Source organism: Oncorhynchus gorbuscha, linkage group LG10 (assembly GCF_021184085.1).
Source record: "Oncorhynchus gorbuscha isolate QuinsamMale2020 ecotype Even-year linkage group LG10, OgorEven_v1.0, whole genome shotgun sequence".
In the NCBI taxonomy this organism is placed as follows: Eukaryota; Metazoa; Chordata; class Actinopteri; order Salmoniformes; family Salmonidae; genus Oncorhynchus; species Oncorhynchus gorbuscha.
Window position 1 is genome coordinate 88,516,399 of NC_060182.1, and position 18,844 is coordinate 88,535,242.

The 18,844-nt window shown below is 46.5% G+C and overlaps 1 protein-coding gene across 4 annotated transcripts; it reads right to left on the reverse strand.

The window, feature by feature from the left end:
- Positions 1-207: 207 nt before the first annotated feature.
- tulp4b (TUB like protein 4b) lies at positions 208-17,569 on the reverse strand. Of its 4 annotated transcripts, none has more exons than XM_046367359.1 (16): positions 17,474-17,569; positions 16,425-16,518; positions 15,718-15,987; positions 15,162-15,290; positions 14,792-14,953; positions 14,308-14,488; positions 14,017-14,124; positions 13,690-13,853; positions 13,135-13,359; positions 12,625-12,859; positions 12,301-12,445; positions 6,559-6,703; positions 6,239-6,332; positions 5,931-6,074; positions 2,137-5,795; positions 208-1,886 (listed from the first exon to the last, which is right to left on the reverse strand). In XM_046367359.1, the coding sequence occupies exons 2-16, from the start codon at positions 16,440-16,442 to the stop codon at positions 1,770-1,772; spliced, it is 5,796 nt and encodes a 1,931-aa protein (XP_046223315.1). In that variant the 5' UTR covers positions 16,443-16,518; positions 17,474-17,569; the 3' UTR covers positions 208-1,769. The 4 variants fall into 4 exon arrangements, with proteins under 4 accessions (XP_046223315.1, XP_046223314.1, XP_046223313.1 ...); XM_046367358.1 differs by having other exon boundaries at positions 6,559-6,709; XM_046367357.1 differs by having other exon boundaries at positions 12,604-12,859.
- Between the last annotated feature and the right edge of the window lie 1,275 nt (positions 17,570-18,844).

Sequence of the window (18,844 nt, forward strand, 5' to 3'; positions counted from 1 at the left end):
TTTGATAAATCCCGCCCACACACACACACACACACACACACACACACACACACACACACACACACACACACACACACACACACACACACACACACACACACACACACACACACACACACACACACACGCACGCACGCACGCACGCACGCACGCACGCACGCACACACACACACACACACAGAGAAAAGACATAGATATGTGTTTTCAATGTTATACATTTTATTAAGTGTTTGGAAATCAGTTCGACCTATCTTTAATGATATATCTTCTGATATATATTCTGGACAAAAATCATTGTATACAATTGAAAAAAAATCAGAAAAATCCATCTAGGCAATACAATAATATTAATTTAAGTGGTGATGACAATAACACAATGACCACACCACACACACAGTCTCTATTGTATAATACGCATTGAAGTCCTGCTGTATGACACAGTAGAGTAGCAATGCTAAGCATTGAATAGTTGAATCATCACATAACTTGTCTACAATACCTTTTCAAATAAACCTGCAGATATACTTAAATAAAAAGCAGCACCAGACATGTTAATTACTGAACAACATGTTCACAAATTAATCAGTCAATCAAAAACAAATAAAAATCTGAAAATATAAAAATGATAACTTTGATGTCTTCAATACCATGTGACACTATAAGCACTAATGCGGACAATCTCTATCAAAAAGCAGCAGCAACTCCAAGGAGGCAAAGCACTTCACATTCAAATGCAATGTTCAAGTAGCATCTTTAAACACCACCAATGACTGACTAAAACACAAAGCCAACCAAGTTTATACACCATAACGTTACATTAATTCCAGAGGTTAGCTTGTCTTTTTTTGTTGTTGCTGTATGATTTAACATGAGTTGACCGATCTGGCAGCAGATGAGATTTCTACTGTATAAACTTTGTCCCAGATAACGTGATCCATGCATTTGAACATTTTTGATAAGGATTTACACATGCGTTCAATTTTTGTTTTTCATAGGGTCTACTAAAAGAGATGATTGGCAGAAAGTTAGGTCCAACATTGATAATATACAGGTGTCACAATTTATTTATGAATGTGTTCCAATTAATGTTGTACGGGAGTATGTGGTCATACAATAACATTTACATAATGGCTTGTCAATAATGGCACAACTTAGGGAAATGTGGATATTCCTATAGGATCACTTCATAGAAGTGATGTTATAAATAACTTCTAAATAAACTCTAATACCTTCAAACTCATCTTGTTGTCTTTCCACAATCAATATGGTCTCCTTTCTCACAATACATCATTTCAACACTTTTGTCCAGCACTGCACTTTTTCTTTAATCAGATCTTTTAAAATTGCACTTCTCCACAGGGCAGTTTTTAAATCCGAAGCATAGATACGGTAAGTAAGAGCAACTTACCTTCTAAAATGTTTCTATATGAGGCTTACTAAAGTGTATTTCATAGCCAGTGATGTAGTTGTAAAAAAACAAAAAAACAATTGGTTGGTAAACGCTGAAGTAACGCACCCTATACTTTCAATGCATATTTCAGCTCGTGCAAAAGAAAGAAGGTGTGTAAACTGTGTTTACGTGCGTTTACCCTCCACTACACCACTCTTCATAGCCCCATAAACCGTGTTGTCCTTGCAAAGCACTAAATTGACAGTCCCTTGTTACAGGACCCAGGAACATCATGTGATTATTTTGTCATTATGCACCAGGTTGGAACAGATCCATATATCTGACACATATGTGGTGCTTGCTGGGTGGGAGCAGTCTCTCACTTAAGCCTTTGAGTAACATTGGCTAAGGCCACAGCAAAAGCCTGCACTGCTGAGAAAGGATACTGGAAATCCAGGATATAGGCGTTCCCATCGATTCTGCCAAACTGCATCACCTGTAGAAAGAAAGGGGGAAAAAAATCTGGAAAACAGATATAACGCTTTGAGGAAGGCCTGTTTTCATCGCTCAATGTCTACCTGGAGCTCGATGGGTACTGACTCAGCTAAGCCATAAAGAGATCAATGTGACAGTTGGTATTTTAAGCAACAACAATACTACACTGATTTTAGAATTCTAACTTATATACAATTGCCGTTATTAACAAATCATCCAGGTTTCTGAAAATAATAAAAGCAAAATCTTACCTGTCTGCCATCCAACTCGATCTGAAAGTTCTTAGCAGACTCCTGAGTTACCCGTCCTCCGAAGTCCAGCTGGTAGACCTGTGTTGCCTCGTTCCAGAGTGGCTGCTTATTGGCCATGACGTAGACGAATCCCTGGCTGCCCAGCCCGCGGTCCTCTCTCTCATTGGCCTTCCTGCACTTGATCTCTTCCAGTTCACTGGCCATCCTCAGGCTCCTCTTACTCTTCCAGCCCTTCTTGGAGCTCTGGCTCTGGTTCATCAGTTCATCTCCACTGATGAAGAGCTCAGGCTCACTCTCGGAACTGTCCTGGAACTCGCTGGTGGTACTTGTCCTGTTGAGCTTCTTGGTTTTGTTCAGCTGCTCCCTCTGGCCTTTGGGTTTCTTCTTCTCCCTGCCGCCAAGCCTGGGGCTGGAGATGAGGGAGTTGAAGTCGGAGAGGGCGCGCCCTTCCTTTTTGGATTTTCCTTCTGAGACGGTGGTCATGTTTGCCTCCTCAGCTCGGCTGTCCAGACGTTTACGGCTCTTCTTGCTGAACCTGTCAGTCCCCTGCCGGTCTGGAACAGGGCTTTCATTTAGAGAAGACGGCTCCTGGAAGCTACTGGCAGATTCCGTCAGCTCCTCTGTAGGGCTTTTGGGTTTTGGCAGCATGGTTGGTGGAGGAGGAGGAGGAAGTGAAGGAGGTGGGGGAGGAGGAACCGTAGGAGGAGATGGGGAGAGGACTGGCTTCTCTAACAGTTGATTAGACTTGCTGGGCAGGGTGGCAGAGCCTGAGGGGTCCTGCATGGGTAGGCTGTAGGGGTTCCAGGGGTGCAGGCTAACAGGTTGCAGCTGAAGCCCGGCACAGGAGCTAGCTCCTGGGTACATCGGTGGCAGAGGGCAGCAAGCCAGGTTGGCAAGGTTGGGAGGGTATCCAGGTGGCAAGACCAAGTTGGGGTCCTGCTGGGTGAACTGGGGAACTGGGGCAACTACTTCGTTGGGAGGGCAGGGTGGTGGAGGGCTCTGCATTGACTGGAGTGGGGGTCCACCCTGACCTCCCCCTGGAGGGAAAGGTGACAGGGAGATCTGGTAACCCGATGGGAAAGTAACAGTGCTTGGGCTGCTGGGGGGTTTTGTTGAGAGTAGGAAAGGCAGCCGCGTCATGTCCAGGTGCTGAGCATTGCTGAAGATGAGTGGGGGTGGGGGTTTGTGTGTTGGTGGTGGAGGGGGAACTAAGATGGTCTGTTCTTGAGGTATCCAGAACTCCTCTGCGGTGTTTGGGTCCCACTGGTATGGCGGAGGACGTTTCAGAGTTAAACTAACCTCCCCAAGAGTCAGGTGACGACACTGCTGACTTAATGCCTCGTCTTCAGTAAAGGCAGAGTTCACGTATACAGTCCTATCCCTGCTGTTATCAATAGGACTCAGCAGATTGTACGATGACTGAGAAGCAAGAGGTGAAGTGCTTTTGGAGTGGACAATGATGGTGCTGTGATGAGCACCTTTTCCTGGTGGGAAATCCTGTCGCACTACAGTGCCTCCTGCAATGCCACTGCTGCTACTACCACCCCCGCTAACACTGACACTGGTGCTGCTGCTGTTGCTGCTGCACTGAGTGCAGGTATACAGAGCTGTTGGCACTCTCTGCTGGTAAGAGAGCGCTAGGGCAGCACTGTTGATCTTCGACTTGGACGGTAGAGTCCTTGAAGCATCAACCATCTGGGAGACCTTCAAGCGGGATTCCCCATCTCGCCTGTCACGTCGCAAGGTAGCGTGAATCATGTGACTACTGTCCATGCGTTGGGGAGGAGGAAGTGTTGTCGTGTTAATGTTAACCTGATTGGCTGGATCTGGGTAGGGGGGCGGGTCTCCGCTGGGTATGGAGTATCGTGGCACCGAGAGGCGGCTTAGAGTCGCTGAGCTGTAAGGAAGATGGATTTTCTTACTGTCAGACGATGAGGTGACTTTAAGTGTGGCAGAACCTCCCATGCCTTGAACAGCGTAGGCGTTCTGGTTGCGTATGAGTCTTCTGCGAGGGCGACACACCTCCTCTACATTCCCACTGCTGTCAAAGGTTGTGATCCTCTCGTATCCCATCTGGTACTGGAGACCAACTGGGTGGAGTGAGAACTCGTCTTTCTTCAGACAAGGGTCTGCTGTGACCAGTATGTTGGGGTTGTCACAGTTGGTGATGAGGGTCTGAGGAGCGGTGGAGGTTGTGGCGGTGGCTGCAGACACTACGGTTCCTGGGTAGGGCGGGGGAGCGTTCACCTTCCTCATCTGGATCTCAAGGGAAGTCTCTGCATCAAGGAAGGAAGGAGGTCTAGACCGTAGTGTGTCTGTGTCTATGAATGAAAGAGTTCTAGATCGGGAGGAGTCCGCATCGAGGAAAGACGGGGGTCTAGATCGCAATGTACTGGTATCTATATCAATGAAAGAAGGAGGCCTAGTCCGTATTGTGTCTATGTCGATGAATGACGGCGGCCTAGATCTTGATGTGTCTGCTTCAAGGAAGGAAGGAGGTCTAGACCGTATGCTGTCTACATCAATGAATGATGGAGGCCTGGATCGCGGTAGACTTGGCCTGCCCAGAGTATGGCTCTGAGTATGGCCCTGCTGTCCTCTTTCTGGTCCCAACTCTGGACTGGGGTGGGGTACCTGAAACTGCTGCAAAGAGATGGTGGGGTAGCCAGTAGGCGGAGGGGGCAAGGTGATCTGCAGCTTTAGTTGCTGCTGCATTTGTTGGTGCTGTCTCTGCATCTGTTGGTGTTGCTGTTGTATCTGCTGATGCTGCTGCTGTAACTGCTGCTGTTGCTGCCTCATCTCTATAATCTGCTGTCGGATCTGCTGTTGTTGCTGCTGCATTTGTTGCTGCTGCTGATGCATTTGCTCGTGCTGCAGTTGCATCTGTTGGTGCTGCTGAGCGATTTGCTGCTGTTGCAAGTGTTGGTGCTGCTGTTGGATCTGCTGTTGTTGCTGTTGCAGTGCCGCCTGTTGTTGTTGGTACTGTTGTTGCAGTGCTTGGTGCTGCTGAGTCTGTTGCTGCTGCTGCTGTTGGATCTGCTGTATGTGAAGCTGTTGTAGTTGTTGATGTTGTTGTGGAATCTGTGGTTGTTGGTGCTGTAGTTGTTGATGTTGTGGAATCTGTGGTTGTTGGTGCTGTAGTTGTTGATGTTGAATCCTCTGCTGCTGCTGCTGCTGCTGTTGCGTTTGTATCTGCTGTGGTTGTTTGGACTGCTGTTGTTGGTGCGTCTGTTGTGACTGAGGACGTTGTTGGTGAGGTTGTTGTGGGAGGCTATGTGGAGGCGGAGGTGGAGGTAATGTTCCAGCCAGGAGGGGACCCATCTCTAACCCATTAAATATTACCTGTCCTGGGTTGGAGTACCTTCCTAGAGTCCCACTGTAATGTACTGCCACAGCATCCTGACCATGATCAGACCCCAGAACAGAGGCTGAGGCCGCTGCTGCTGCTGCTGCTGCTGCTGCCGCTGCTGCTGCTGCTGAAGCCGTAGCCGTGGGATTGGTCAGGACATCCAGCTGAATGTTCTGATTGGCCAGCAGGGACTGGACCAAACCAATGCTCTGAGTGGGGGACATGGCCTGGGCGGGGCTGTGGATGGGCGCGATGGGGATGTTGACCGTACATGGAGGGTTGTCACCTGTCACTCCAGATGGTCCCGTTACTGAAACACAAGTCAGGGACTCTTATTAATTACATCAACATACACATTGATCCACACAAATGTCAAATTCTGAAAATCCTGTATTTAATCATCCTGAAAAATCCAGTGAAATCCAATTATTTCCTTCATTCATACCTGCCAAGTCATCCTCATCCTCACTGAAGACGTTTGGGTTAAAGACCGGCAGGCTCATGAAGTCAAGTGATATTCTCCGCACCTCTGGAAGGTAGATTGTCATCTGCCTTGGTTGTAGATGGAGCAAACTGGTCTTATAGATAACTGAAATGGAGAGAAACATGTCTTTGGTCAAATTTGACAGAAAAATGACAGGAAGGAAATAGCAGTCAAAATAAAGTAAAAACGTAAAAAGTTAAACACATCAAATTGGGCAATGTGTGATTTAATGTGTACATTTAGTTCTTCTCACATTGTAGTGATCTTACCTGCACCCAGATTAGCAGGTAAGAAAGAAGCAAGTCCCACAATTTTGAACTTAGTCCCCCAAATATTGGACGTGACTTGAGCCAGGTAATTATGCTGTGAAACCAGGCAAATAAAAAGGCAGATGGATTATTTGGTGACTTTTTTTTAACCAAATGAAAGATGATCTCAGAACCCAGAACCAAATATCGTATGTGCTAGCTAGCTAGCTGCCTGATTTACTTCCGGCTGTGGAAGTGGCTAACTTGAAACTAGCGAAAACAGCAGTTTCAGCCAATAGAATCACTATGAACTTTCCACTTTACACATGTTCAGATAATACCTCAGAGATTCCATCCATGGACATCTCTCGACGTGTCAGACTGGGAGAACGAATCAGAGGCTTCTTCGTTGGTAACCTTGGCGATCGAAGCCCTTCCTGACTAGTCCTAGACGTCTTGGGAGATTTTCTTGATTCCATGTTCCTTCTACGCCAGAAAACAACAAAACCAAAGGCAAATAAGGGCAAAATAGACTCATTTTAAATAATAAACACTGTCGTTACAACAAGTTAGAACAAATCAAATGATAAATACCGGTATGACATATTTAGGAAGCTTGAGCTTTTGAATTAGATGGATCAGCGACGAGTAATGTTTTGTCATGTTTTGTCTTATATTGTCGTGTCATTTTGCTTTCCCTTCTGTTCGTTTTCCCCCTGCTGGTCTTTTTAGGTTCGTTCCCTTTTTTCTCTCTCCCTCCCTCTCTCTCTTCTCTCTATCGTTCCGTTCCTGCTCCCAGCTGTTCCTATTCCCCTAATCAATCATTTAGTCTTTCCACACCTGTTTCCTATCTTTTCCCCTGATTAGAGTCCCTATTTCTCCCCTTGTTTTCCGTTTCTGTCCTGTCGGATCCTTGTATATTGTTCACCGTGCTGTGTCTTTGTCTCGCCCTGTCGTGTCGTGTTTCCCTCAGATGCTGCGTGGTGAGCAGGTGTCTGAGTCTGCTACGGTCAGTGCCTTCCCGAGGCAACCTACAGTTTATGGTCGAGTCTCCAGTCTGTCCTCGTCATTACGAGTGGAATTGTTTTTTATGCTTTGTTTACCGCTCCGATTTGTCTAGGAGTATTGCATATTTCCTTTACTGGAATAAAGACTCTGTTTTCGCCAAGTCGCTTTTGGGTCCTCATTCACCTGCATAACAGAAGGATCCGACCAAAGAATGGACCCAGCGACTACAGACGCTCGTAACACTGCCGTCGAGATCCAAGGAGCCATGCTCGGCAGACACGAGCAGGAATTGTCTGCTGCTCGTCATGCCGTGGAGAACCTGGCCGCTCAGGTTTCCGACCTCTCTGGACAGTTCCAGAGTCTTCGTCTCGTGCCACCTGTTACTTCCTGGTCTGCCGAGCCTCCGGAACCTAGGGTTAATAACCCACCTTGTTACTCCGGGCAGCCCACGGAGTGCCGCTCCTTTCTCACCCAGTGTGATATTGTGTTCTCTCTCCAACCCAACACATACTCTAGAGAGAGAGCTCGGGTTGCTTACGTCATATCACTCCTTACTGGCCGGGCTCGAGAGTGGGGCACAGCTATCTGGGTGGCAAGGGCTGATTGTTCTAACAATTACCAGAACTTTAAAGAGGAGATGATTCGGGTTTTTGACCGTTCAGTTTTTGGTAGGGAGGCTTCTAGGGCCCTGGCTTCCCTATGCCAAGGTGATCGATCCATAACGGATTACTCTATAGAGTTTCGCACTCTTGCTGCCTCTAGTGACTGGAACGAGCCGGCGCTGCTCGCTCGTTTTCTGGAGGGACTCCACGCAGTGGTTAAAGATGAGATTCTATCCCGGGAGGTTCCTTCCAGTGTGGACTCTTTGATTGCTCTCGCCATCCGCATAGAACGATGGGTAGATCTTCGTCACCAAGCTCGTGGAAGAGAGCTCGCGTTAACGGTGTTTCCCTGCTCCGCATCGCAACCATCTCCCTCCTCTGGCTCAGAGACTGAGCCCATGCAGCTGGGAGGTATTCGCATCTCGACTAAGGAGAGGGAACGGAGGATCACCAACCGCCTGTGCCTCTATTGCGGACTTGCTGGACATTTTGTCAATTCATGTCCAGTAAAAGCCAGAGCTCATCAGTAAGCGGAGGGCTACTGGTGAGCGCTACTACTCAGGTCTCTCCATCTAGATCCTGTACTACTATGTCGGTCCATCTACGCTGGACCGGTTCGGGTGCTACATGCAGTGCCTTGATAGACTCTGGGGCTGAGGGTTGTTTTATGGACGAAGCATGGGCTCGGAAACATGACATTCCTTTCAGACAGTTAGACAAGCCTACGCCCATGTTCGCCTTAGATGGTAGTCATCTTCCCAGTATCAGATATGAGACACTACCTTTAACCCTCACAGTATCTGGTAACCACAGTGAGACTATTTCTTTTTTGATTTTTCGTTCACCTTTTACACCTGTTGTTTTGGGTCATCCCTGGCTAGTATGTCATAATCCTTCTATTAATTGGTCTAGTAATTCTATCCTATCCTGGAACGTTTCTTGTCATGTGAAGTGTTTAATGTCTGCCATCCCTCCCGTTTCTTCTGTCCCCACTTCTCAGGAGGAACCTGGCGATTTGACAGGAGTGCCGGAGGAATATCATGATCTGCGCACGGTCTTCAGTCGGTCCCGAGCCAACTCCCTTCCTCCTCACCGGTCGTATGATTGTAGTATTGATCTCCTTCCGGGGACCACTCCTCCTCGGGGTAGACTATACTCTCTGTCGGCTCCCGAACGTAAGGCTCTCGAGGATTATTTGTCTGTGTCTCTTGACGCCGGTACCGTAGTGCCTTCTTCCTCTCCGGCCGGGGCGGGGTTTTTTTGTTAAGAAGAAGGACGGTACTCTGCGCCCCTGCGTGGATTATCGAGGGCTGAATGACATAACGGTTAAGAATCGTTATCCGCTTCCCCTTATGTCATCAGCCTTCGAGATTCTGCAGGGAGCCAGGTGCTTTACTAAGTTGGACCTTCGTAACGCTTACCATCTCGTGCGCATCAGAGAGGGGGACGAGTGGAAAACGGCGTTTAACACTCCGTTAGGGCATTTTGAGTACCGGGTTCTGCCGTTTGGTCTCGCCAATGCGCCAGCTGTTTTTCAGGCATTAGTTAATGATGTTCTGAGAGACATGCTGAACATCTTTGTTTTTGTCTACCTTGACGATATCCTGATTTTTTCACCGTCACTCGAGATTCATGTTCAGCACGTTCGACGTGTACTCCAGCGCCTTTTAGAGAATTGTCTCTACGTGAAGGCTGAGAAGTGCTCTTTTCATGTCTCCTCCGTTACTTTTCTCGGTTCTGTTATTTCCGCTGAAGGCATTCAGATGGATTCCGCTAAGGTCCAAGCTGTCAGTGAGTGGCCCGTTCCAAGGTCACGTGTCGAGTTGCAGCGCTTTCTAGGTTTCGCTAATTTCTATCGGCGTTTCATTCGTAATTTCGGTCAAGTTGCTGCCCCTCTCACAGCTCTTACTTCTGTCAAGACGTGTTTTAAGTGGTCGGTTCCGCCCAGGGAGCTTTTGATCTTCTAAAAGAACGTTTTACGTCCGCTCCTATCCTCGTTACTCCTGACGTCACTAGACAATTCATTGTCGAGGTTGACGCTTCAGAGGTAGGCGTGGGAGCCATTCTATCCCAGCGCTTCCAGTCTGACGATAAGGTTCATCCTTGCGCTTATTTTTCTCATCGCCTGTCGCCATCTGAACGCAACTATGATGTGGGTAACTGCGAACTGCTCGCCATCCGCTTAGCCCTAGGCGAATGGCGACAGTGGTTGGAGGGGGCGACCGTTCCTTTGTCGTTTGGACAGACCATAAGAACCTTGAGTACATCCGTTCTGCCAAACGACTTAATGCTCGTCAAGCTCGTTGGGCGTTGTTTTTCGCTCGTTTCGAGTTTGTGATTTCTTACCGTCCGGGTAGTAAGAACACCAAGCCTGATGCCTTATCCCGTCTTTTTAGTTCTTCTGTGGCTTCTACTGATCCCGAGGGGATTCTTCCTTATGGGCGTGTTGTCGGGTTGACAGTCTGGGGTATTGAAAGACAGGTTAAGCAAGCACTCACGCACACTGCGTCGCGCGCGCTTGTCCTAGTAACCTTCTTTTCGTTCCTGTTTCTACTCGTCTGGCTGTTCTTCAGTGGGCTCACTCTGCCAAGTTAGCTGGTCATCCCGGCGTTCGAGGTACTCTTGCTTCTATTCGCCAGCGCTTTTGGTGGCCTACTCAGGAGCGTGACACGCGCCGTTTCGTGGCTGCTTGTTCGGACTGCGCGCAGACTAAGTCAGGTAACTCTCCTCCTGCCGGTCGTCTCAGACCGCTTCCCATTCCTTCTCGACCATGGTCTCACATCGCCTAGACTTCATTACCGGTCTGCCTTTGTCTGCGGGAAGACTGTGATTCTTACGGTTGTCGATAGGTTCTCTAAGGCGGCACATTTCATTCCCCTCGCTAAACTTCCTTCCGCTAAGGAGACGGCACAAATCATCATCGAGAATGTGTTCAGAATTCATGGCCTCCCGTTAGACGCCGTTTCAGACAGAGGCCCGCAATTCACATCACAGTTTTGGAGGGAGTTCTGTCGTTTGATTGGTGCGTCCGTCAGTCTCCGGGTTTCATCCCCAGTCTAACGGTCAAGCAGAGAGGGCCAATCAGACGATTGGTCGCATACTACGCAGCCTTTCTTTCAGAAACCCTGCGTCTTGGGCAGAACAGCTCCCCTGGGCAGAATACGCTCACAACTCGCTTCCTTCGTCTGCTACCGGGTTATCTCCGTTTCAGAGTAGTCTGGGTTACCAGCCTCCTCTGTTCTCATCCCAGCTTGCCGAGTCCAGCGTTCCCTCCGCTCAAGCGTTTGTCCAACGTTGTGAGCGCACCTGGAGGAGGGTGAGGTCTGCACTTTGCCGTTACAGGGCACAGACTGTGAGAGCCGCCAATAAACGTAGGATTAAGAGTCCTAGGTATTGTTGCGGCCAGAGAGTGTGGCTTTCCACTCGCAACCTTCCTCTTACGACAGCTTCTCGTAAGTTGACTCCGCGGTTCATTGGTCCGTTCCGTGTCTCCCAGGTCGTCAATCCTGTCGCTGTGCGACTGCTTCTCCCGCGACATCTTCGTCGCGTCCATCCTGTCTTCCATGTCTCCTGTGTCAAGCCCTTTCTTCGCACCCCCGTTCGTCTTCCCTCCCCCTCCCGTCCTTGTCGAGAGCGCACCTATTTACAAGGTACGTAGGATCATGGACATGCGTTCTCGGGGACGGGGTCACCAATACTTAGTGGATTGGGAGGGTTACGGTCCTGAGGAGAGGAGTTGGGTTCCGTCTCGGGACGTGCTGGACCGTTCACTGATTGATGATTTCCTCCGTTGCCGCCAGGATTCCTCCTCGAGTGCGCCAGGAGGCGCTCGGTGAGTGGGGGGGTACTGTCATGTTTTGTCTTATATTGTCGTGTCATTTTGCTTTCCCTTCTGTTCGTTTTCCCCTTGCTGGTCTTTTTAGGTTCGTTCCCTTTTTCTCTCTCCCTCCCTCTCTCTCTTCTCTATCGTTCCGTTCCTGCTCCCAGCTGTTCCTATTCCCCTAATCAATCATTTAGTCTTTCCACACCTGTTTCCTATCTTTTCCCCTGATTAGAGTCCCTATTTCTCCCCTTGTTTTCCGTTTCTGTCCTGTCGGATCCTTGTATATTGTTCACCGTGCTGTGTCTTTGTCTCGCCCTGTCGTGTCGTGTTTCCCTCAGATGCTGCGTGGTGAGCAGGTGTCTGAGTCTGCTACGGTCAGTGCCTTCCCGAGGCAACCTACAGTTTATGGTCGAGTCTCCAGTCTGTCCTCGTCATTACGAGCGGAATTGTTTTTTATGCTTTGTTTACCGCTCCGATTTGTCTAGGAGTATTGCATATTTCCTTTACTGGAATAAAGACTCTGTTTTCGCCAAGTCGCTTTTGGGTCCTCATTCACCTGCATAACATGTTTAGGATTAGAGTTGAATATGGTAAACAGAAATCTTATAATGTCATTCCTGCAGAATCTAGACCACTGTAATGAAAGATACCTGGAATGCTTGGGAGACCTGTTTCCTCTGGATAGTTTAGGCGACTTCTTTCCAACCCACTCATCACTCAACTCAATGTCGCTGGAGTCGGAACAGTTACAGCTGTCAGTCATGTAGGAGATCATAGCATTCACACACACCTCGTCTGAAATAAACAAACAAACAAACATACAAACAACAACTAAAAAATGATCTATGATTCAACCTAAACAGGTCAGAACTGTAGAACTTCTGAAAAACAATAGTAGGGGTAGCTGTTTGTGTCTAACATACTATCTATTTTTTAAAAGCTCATTATAATACCTTTTCCTGTGCCAAGCCCACCTGCTTTGCTGTCTGTTTTGGGGTCCATGATGATGAACTCTGGGCGTAGCTTGCTGATTCGTCTGCCTTTGAGGATAGGCACCAGCCCCCCTAGGTGTTCCAGGTATAGGGTGTAACAGGGTCCCCCTGCCTCAGGGTTGTCCTCCGCTCGCTTCATGGTGCAGTGCAACCTCTCGTTGCCAGCAGTGGGGTAGCTGACAAAGTCCCGGATGTTGTTGGGATCAGGAATGGGAGGCTAGAGAAACAAGAGAAGAGCATTAACAGTTGGTTCCCAATTCGCATCCTGCCCCTACTCCTTCCCTTGGCCCCTTAGCCCTTTAGAGCTTTAGAGTCTGAATAGTTATAATCAGGGTATTAATGGAGCTTCCAGCGCATCCCTTGCACCTTACATATCTACAAACATTTAAGGGTTATGACCAAGGGGTGATGTGATTTTGAAATGAACAGGTCCAGATGTCTTTGAGCTGAGATAATAGCCTACAGTAGCCAACTGAATAAATCTCCTTCTACCTTGATGGTGGGTATGAAGGCGGTGGTGACATAGGAGCAGAGTAAGGAAGGCATGTTGAGTTTGCCCACGTCCCTCTCCTCCCGCAGGGCGCTGGCGATGCCCTGTTGGCACAGCAGCTGCAGGCTGGCCACCCGGTGCTCCACTCGCACCACATACAGCGCCGGGCCACATGCCAGAAACAGACGAGAGTCTCTATGGCCCCAGCAGATGGTGGTGATGGGGCGCTGCAAGGCAAAGGTTGACAAGGCAGGTTTCCAGTCAGCCCTGTTGTATTCACATTGTATGGAACCTTGATTTCTGGTTTTCTCCATAGCCCACTGAACTGAACGAGACTTGGAAGTGTGGCAAGACAACATTTCATATTAAGTTTAACTCCTGTTAGCATTGTGGTTATTGGTTGAAGATTTCAGATGTCCTATAGACTTTGACTTATATGTGTTAGAGGACCTACCCAGAAGGCAAAACTGGTTGAAATTATGCCATGCAAACAGATTACAACAAGTTTGTAAATATCACACTAACATTTCAGAGGATGAAATCAGAGGGGAGCTCACCTGGGCAGGTGTTTCTAACGTGTAGATATGTTCTCCTTGGACATTGTAGAACTTGACCAGGGCGTTCCTCATGATAGATTCAGAGGGGAGTCCGGGGACACCATGTCTCTCCATCCCAGCTACTGCCAGGAGGTCCCCCTGAGAGCACCACTGGACCTCTACATCTGAAGAGGAGAGGCTTCAGTCACATCACGTTCATACTGTACAGTATCTCTATATTACACAGTGGTGGGTTTCCCCACTACATTATTTCTCTTAATGACAGAAAACTGCTTCACTTTACGAAATTTGGTTGGCTCACACACAGAAGATTGATAAAGTCAGTACCTTTGAGTCCTGAGCGGATGACGGTAGGAGCGAGGTCATCGTAGTTGTTCATCAAACTGATGTCTCCTGATATGAAGCTGACTGTCAGAAGGGGCTTCAGGTTACGCACTAGGGGAGAGAAAAATATACACATTAGCCTCCTGGCCAATGTACTGTCACCATCATAGTGCACAATTATAATTATAGTGTTCAAAGCAGTGGTAATAACAAAAACGTTAGTGGTACATTAGAGAGAGGTATAAAACAGGGATTCCCTTTTTTCTTTGTTTTAGCATTAAAACAATATGTTACCTTGAGGTGGGTTATTGTCATCAGAGTCGGTGTCGCTCTCTGTGCTGTCCTCCACCAGGAAACAGGGACAGTTCCAGGACATGCCGACGATGCCATCTGACTCATGCAGGAGGACGTGGGCGATCATACGACCATGGCAGTCCATCACTATCACCTGACCATCAGCCGTACCAAACAACACCTGAAGTACAGTGGGCAGGAAGGATTTTATGAGAGAAAGCGTATATGGAGCCAGTTTCCTGGACGTAGATTCAGCCTTTGACTAAGAACAAAATATTCTCCATTATAGGGTGTAACAGGGTCCCACATTATTTTTAGTCCAGGACTAGACGACATCTGTGTCCTGGAAACCAACAGATGATTTAATATATCAGGTGTAATTGTATCTGTATGTAAAAGTGTAATACATGTAACAATGTTTTGTTTAGGTGTGATAAGAGCTTTATTAATACATGTAAAGCATTGATTGATTGAGGCAGTTTACCTGTTGGTCATCAGGTGTCCAGATGCCACAGGTGATCTGGCTCTCCAGGTTAATCTCTGAGGACCAGTGTCTCTGTCCGCTGACCGAGCCCACCAGGACAAACCCATCCCGGTAGGCGATCAGGGCCTGGCTGCCGTCATGAGACCATGTGAAGTCACTCACCTGATGGAGAAAGATGAGAGGTAAGTGTAAACATACATACATCAATACATGATATTTTCACAAATACCTTTAACTAATATTCTTCCCATCAATTGCTATATTACTCTGATGATGATTGTGCATTTCATATGAAATGTGCTTTTGTATGATCAATGGTAATGTGTGTGTGCTGATGACTTCAAACTTACCTGGGCAGGTACAAACTTACCTGTGCACCGCGGTCATTCACTAACTCCACAGACCACCGCCCCTCATATTGAATCCAAACAAAGATGCCTCCCTCCATGTCACACGTGGCCAGCTTCTGAAAGGGCTCATTCCAACGGACCAACACAACCTTTAGAGGAAACACAATGCAACTGCTATTACACTCCACCAACACAGGGGTCTGTCTAGGAATGTGAATGTGGAATACAGTTCAATATTCAACATGAAATAGGCCTACACTGATGGCAAAAACAACAAAACAGTGCATTTCCTCCACCCCAGTTGCTGATGGTACAGTCAGCACAGATGTGAGCTCTGACAAAAGCTACACAATAATTGAAAGTTTTCAGAGAAAATATTGAATATGCATATATATATATATATATATATATATATATATATATATATATATATATATATATATATATATATATATATATATCTACATACTATACATACTTCACACGAACACACGTCAAATTATTTTCTAATGGTTGCCCAGTTCTCTGCCTAATAAGATATTGAAAAGACATAAATGACAAAGCCGGCTCACACACCTCACTGTTGTGTCCTCGCAGGTTGAAGTTGATTCTCTGAGGTGTGTTCCTGTCTCTCCTGCAGTGGCTGGATGTGAACGTTACGCCCACCACCCCTCTCCCGTTCCCTGTGGCCAACCAGCCCTCCTCATAGTAGCGCCGCTGGCACACCGGCTTGTCCTTCTCGCTCTTGGGGACCCGGCCCTTCCAGGAGAGGCAGAGGATGTTGGAGTCGCTGCAGAGGATGGGACCATGTTCCACAGCAGCTAACATCCTTACTGAGTGACCAGGCTAGGAGGTAAACAGAGGAGGAGAACATAGTAACCTTTATTTGTGTGTGTTTTTAGGGTTTCCTATGTTCTTGATTAAAGCATTTGTGTCTCTAACTTTTAATGTGTAATTGCTGCTGGTCTTGTTCTGCAGGATTCGCTTGCAAAGGAGACCTCGGTCTCAATGGGACTCACTGTTTAAATAAAATAAATACAAATAGTTTAATTGACTGACTTGCTTGATTCTTTGTTTGTTTTCTGTTTGTTTTTTATACATACACTTTATTCTAGATCATTAGGTAGGCTAAAGTGCTTTGGTTATTTCTCCAAGAGGTAGGTCTATTAAACCGTCCTATACAGTCAAGTCATAACTCAATATTACTCAGCTATATATGACCAGGTAATATAACATGTAGAATAGAATACAAAATAAACTACAATTGCCCACATGTTACTCACCTCACAGTTCCTGGACATTGTTGACTACAATTCCTCCTCTGTAGGTGGTGTCCATGTTTCCATGCAGATGGTGCACTGAAGACCAAGATAATTCCTAATGTCCCAAAAAGAGAAAATAATATATAATTGAAAGGTTTCACAGCATTCAGTTTACTACCCCAAGACGGCTTGGGCCTCAGGTCTTGAAATGTCTATCCTGATTGGTACCCTATGACAGGGCCATTACATAGGCCTATGTCTTCATGTGATTCCAATCAAGTGTCAGGACAAAATACCTACAGTATGGGGCAATGCAGCTTGATGACTATTCAATGTCAAGAAAAAAATGTCAAGTTAAAGAATGAATTAGGCTTAAGCCAATGTATCTATTCCAATAATAGCAATAGCCTGTACACACGCTATAGATTCAATCGAATAGGTGAAGTCTTTAAACAGGAAAATCACTGCCTTGTCCATTCAGTGCATCAACCTTGAAATGAATATTGTTCTCAGCTATTAAATGGAATGTCAAGCTAGAATCATGATCTTTATGCAACACTGCATTGCACATTCTGAACCGAACACTCTTGCGTTCGTGTCTCCATAGGTACTGAGATCAGTCTGTTACGTCATTAACACGATACTGATTCAATAAAACTGGTAGATTCCAATGAATTCACGGAAACATTAAAAAAACCTTATGGCATGCGAACGTTTTATATATATATATATGTATACATATATATTATATATATTATAAATATAAAAATTCAGTAGGCGACCCATCGGCTATATTTTCCAATTATTTACAATTAGATGGATACTCAATGGATCAATCAAATCGCGCTATCACAGTGAATTAAGATAATGCATGGTAATGAAAGCCATCCTCATCCACCGCTCTTCGTTGATATGGAATCAGAGGAGATCTCGAGGAACCTGTAGAAAACGGATGATTTCCCTCTTTCGTATTTCTTTATCTGACCAATTCCAATCGCAAAACTGACAACATATATATATATACATGCCACATACACACACAACAAAAGAGCACACGGTGCAGAACTCACTTTATCAAATATAAGGTCGCTGTCATATCCTTGATCTGTGCAGAACACCAAATACTTGTAATGATAAGGTGCAGTCGCGTTGCCAACAATGATGTATATAAACCCTGGATTGCTTTTGCCATGTGTTGGCCATTGAACGGCTTTGAACCCAATGGTCGGCCATATTGGCACTCCCCAATAGGAACTTGCCTGTATATCAAATCAAATCAAATCAAATTGTATTGATCACATACACAAGGTTAGCAGATGTTATTGCGAGTGTAGCGAAATGCTTGGAATGAATGGAATTCTACAAAATGTCAGTTTAATGATTAAGGAACAAAATTGCACATATTTAAGTATTTAGGTTGTAATTGAGAGAGCAACAACAGTAATCTCTACAAGTTATATTTAAGAGGAAAATTTTTTTTTTTTTTTTTTAATATAATCTCAGCAAAAAAAGAAACATCCCTTTTTCAGGACCCTGTCTTTCAAAGATAATTAGTAAAAATCCAAATAACTTCACAGATCTTCATTGCAAAGGGTTTAAACAATGGACCATAAACAATTAATGAACATGCACCTGTGGAACGGTTGTTAAGACACTAATAGTTTACAGACAGTAGGCAATTAAGGTCACAGTTATGAAAACGTAGGACACTAAAGAGGCCTTTCTACTGACTCTGAAAAACACCAAAAGAAAGATGCCCAGGGTCCCTGCTCATCTGCATGAATGTGCCTTAGGCATGCTGCAAGGAGGCATGAGGACTGCAGATGTGGCCAGGGCAATAAATTGCAATGTCCGTACCACGAGATGCCTAAGACAGCGCTACAGGGAGACAGGACAGACAGCTGATCGTCCTTGCAGTGGCAGACGACGTGTAACAACACATGCACAGGATCGGCACATCCGAACATCACACCTGCGGGACAGGTTCAGGATGGCAACAACAACTACACCAGGAATACACAATCTCTCAATCAGTGCTCAGACTGTCCGCAATAGGCTGAGAGAGGCTGGACTGAGGGCTTTTAGGCCTGTTGTAGTGCAGGTCCTCACCAGACATCAATGGCAACAATGTCGCCTATGGGCACAAACCCACCGTCGCTGGACCAGACAGGACTGGCAAAAAGTGCTCTTCACTGACGAGTTGCGGTTTTGTCTCACCAGGGGTGATGGTCGGATTCGCGTTTATCATCGAAGGAATGAGCATTACACCGAGGCCTGTACTCTGTAGCAGGATTGATTTGGAGGTGGAGTGTCCGTCATGGTCTGGGGCGGTGTGTCACAGCATCATCGGACTGAGCTTGTTGTCATTGCAGGCAATCTCAATGCTGTGTGTTACAGGGAAGACATCCTCCTCCCTCCTGTGGTAAACTTCCTGCAGGCTC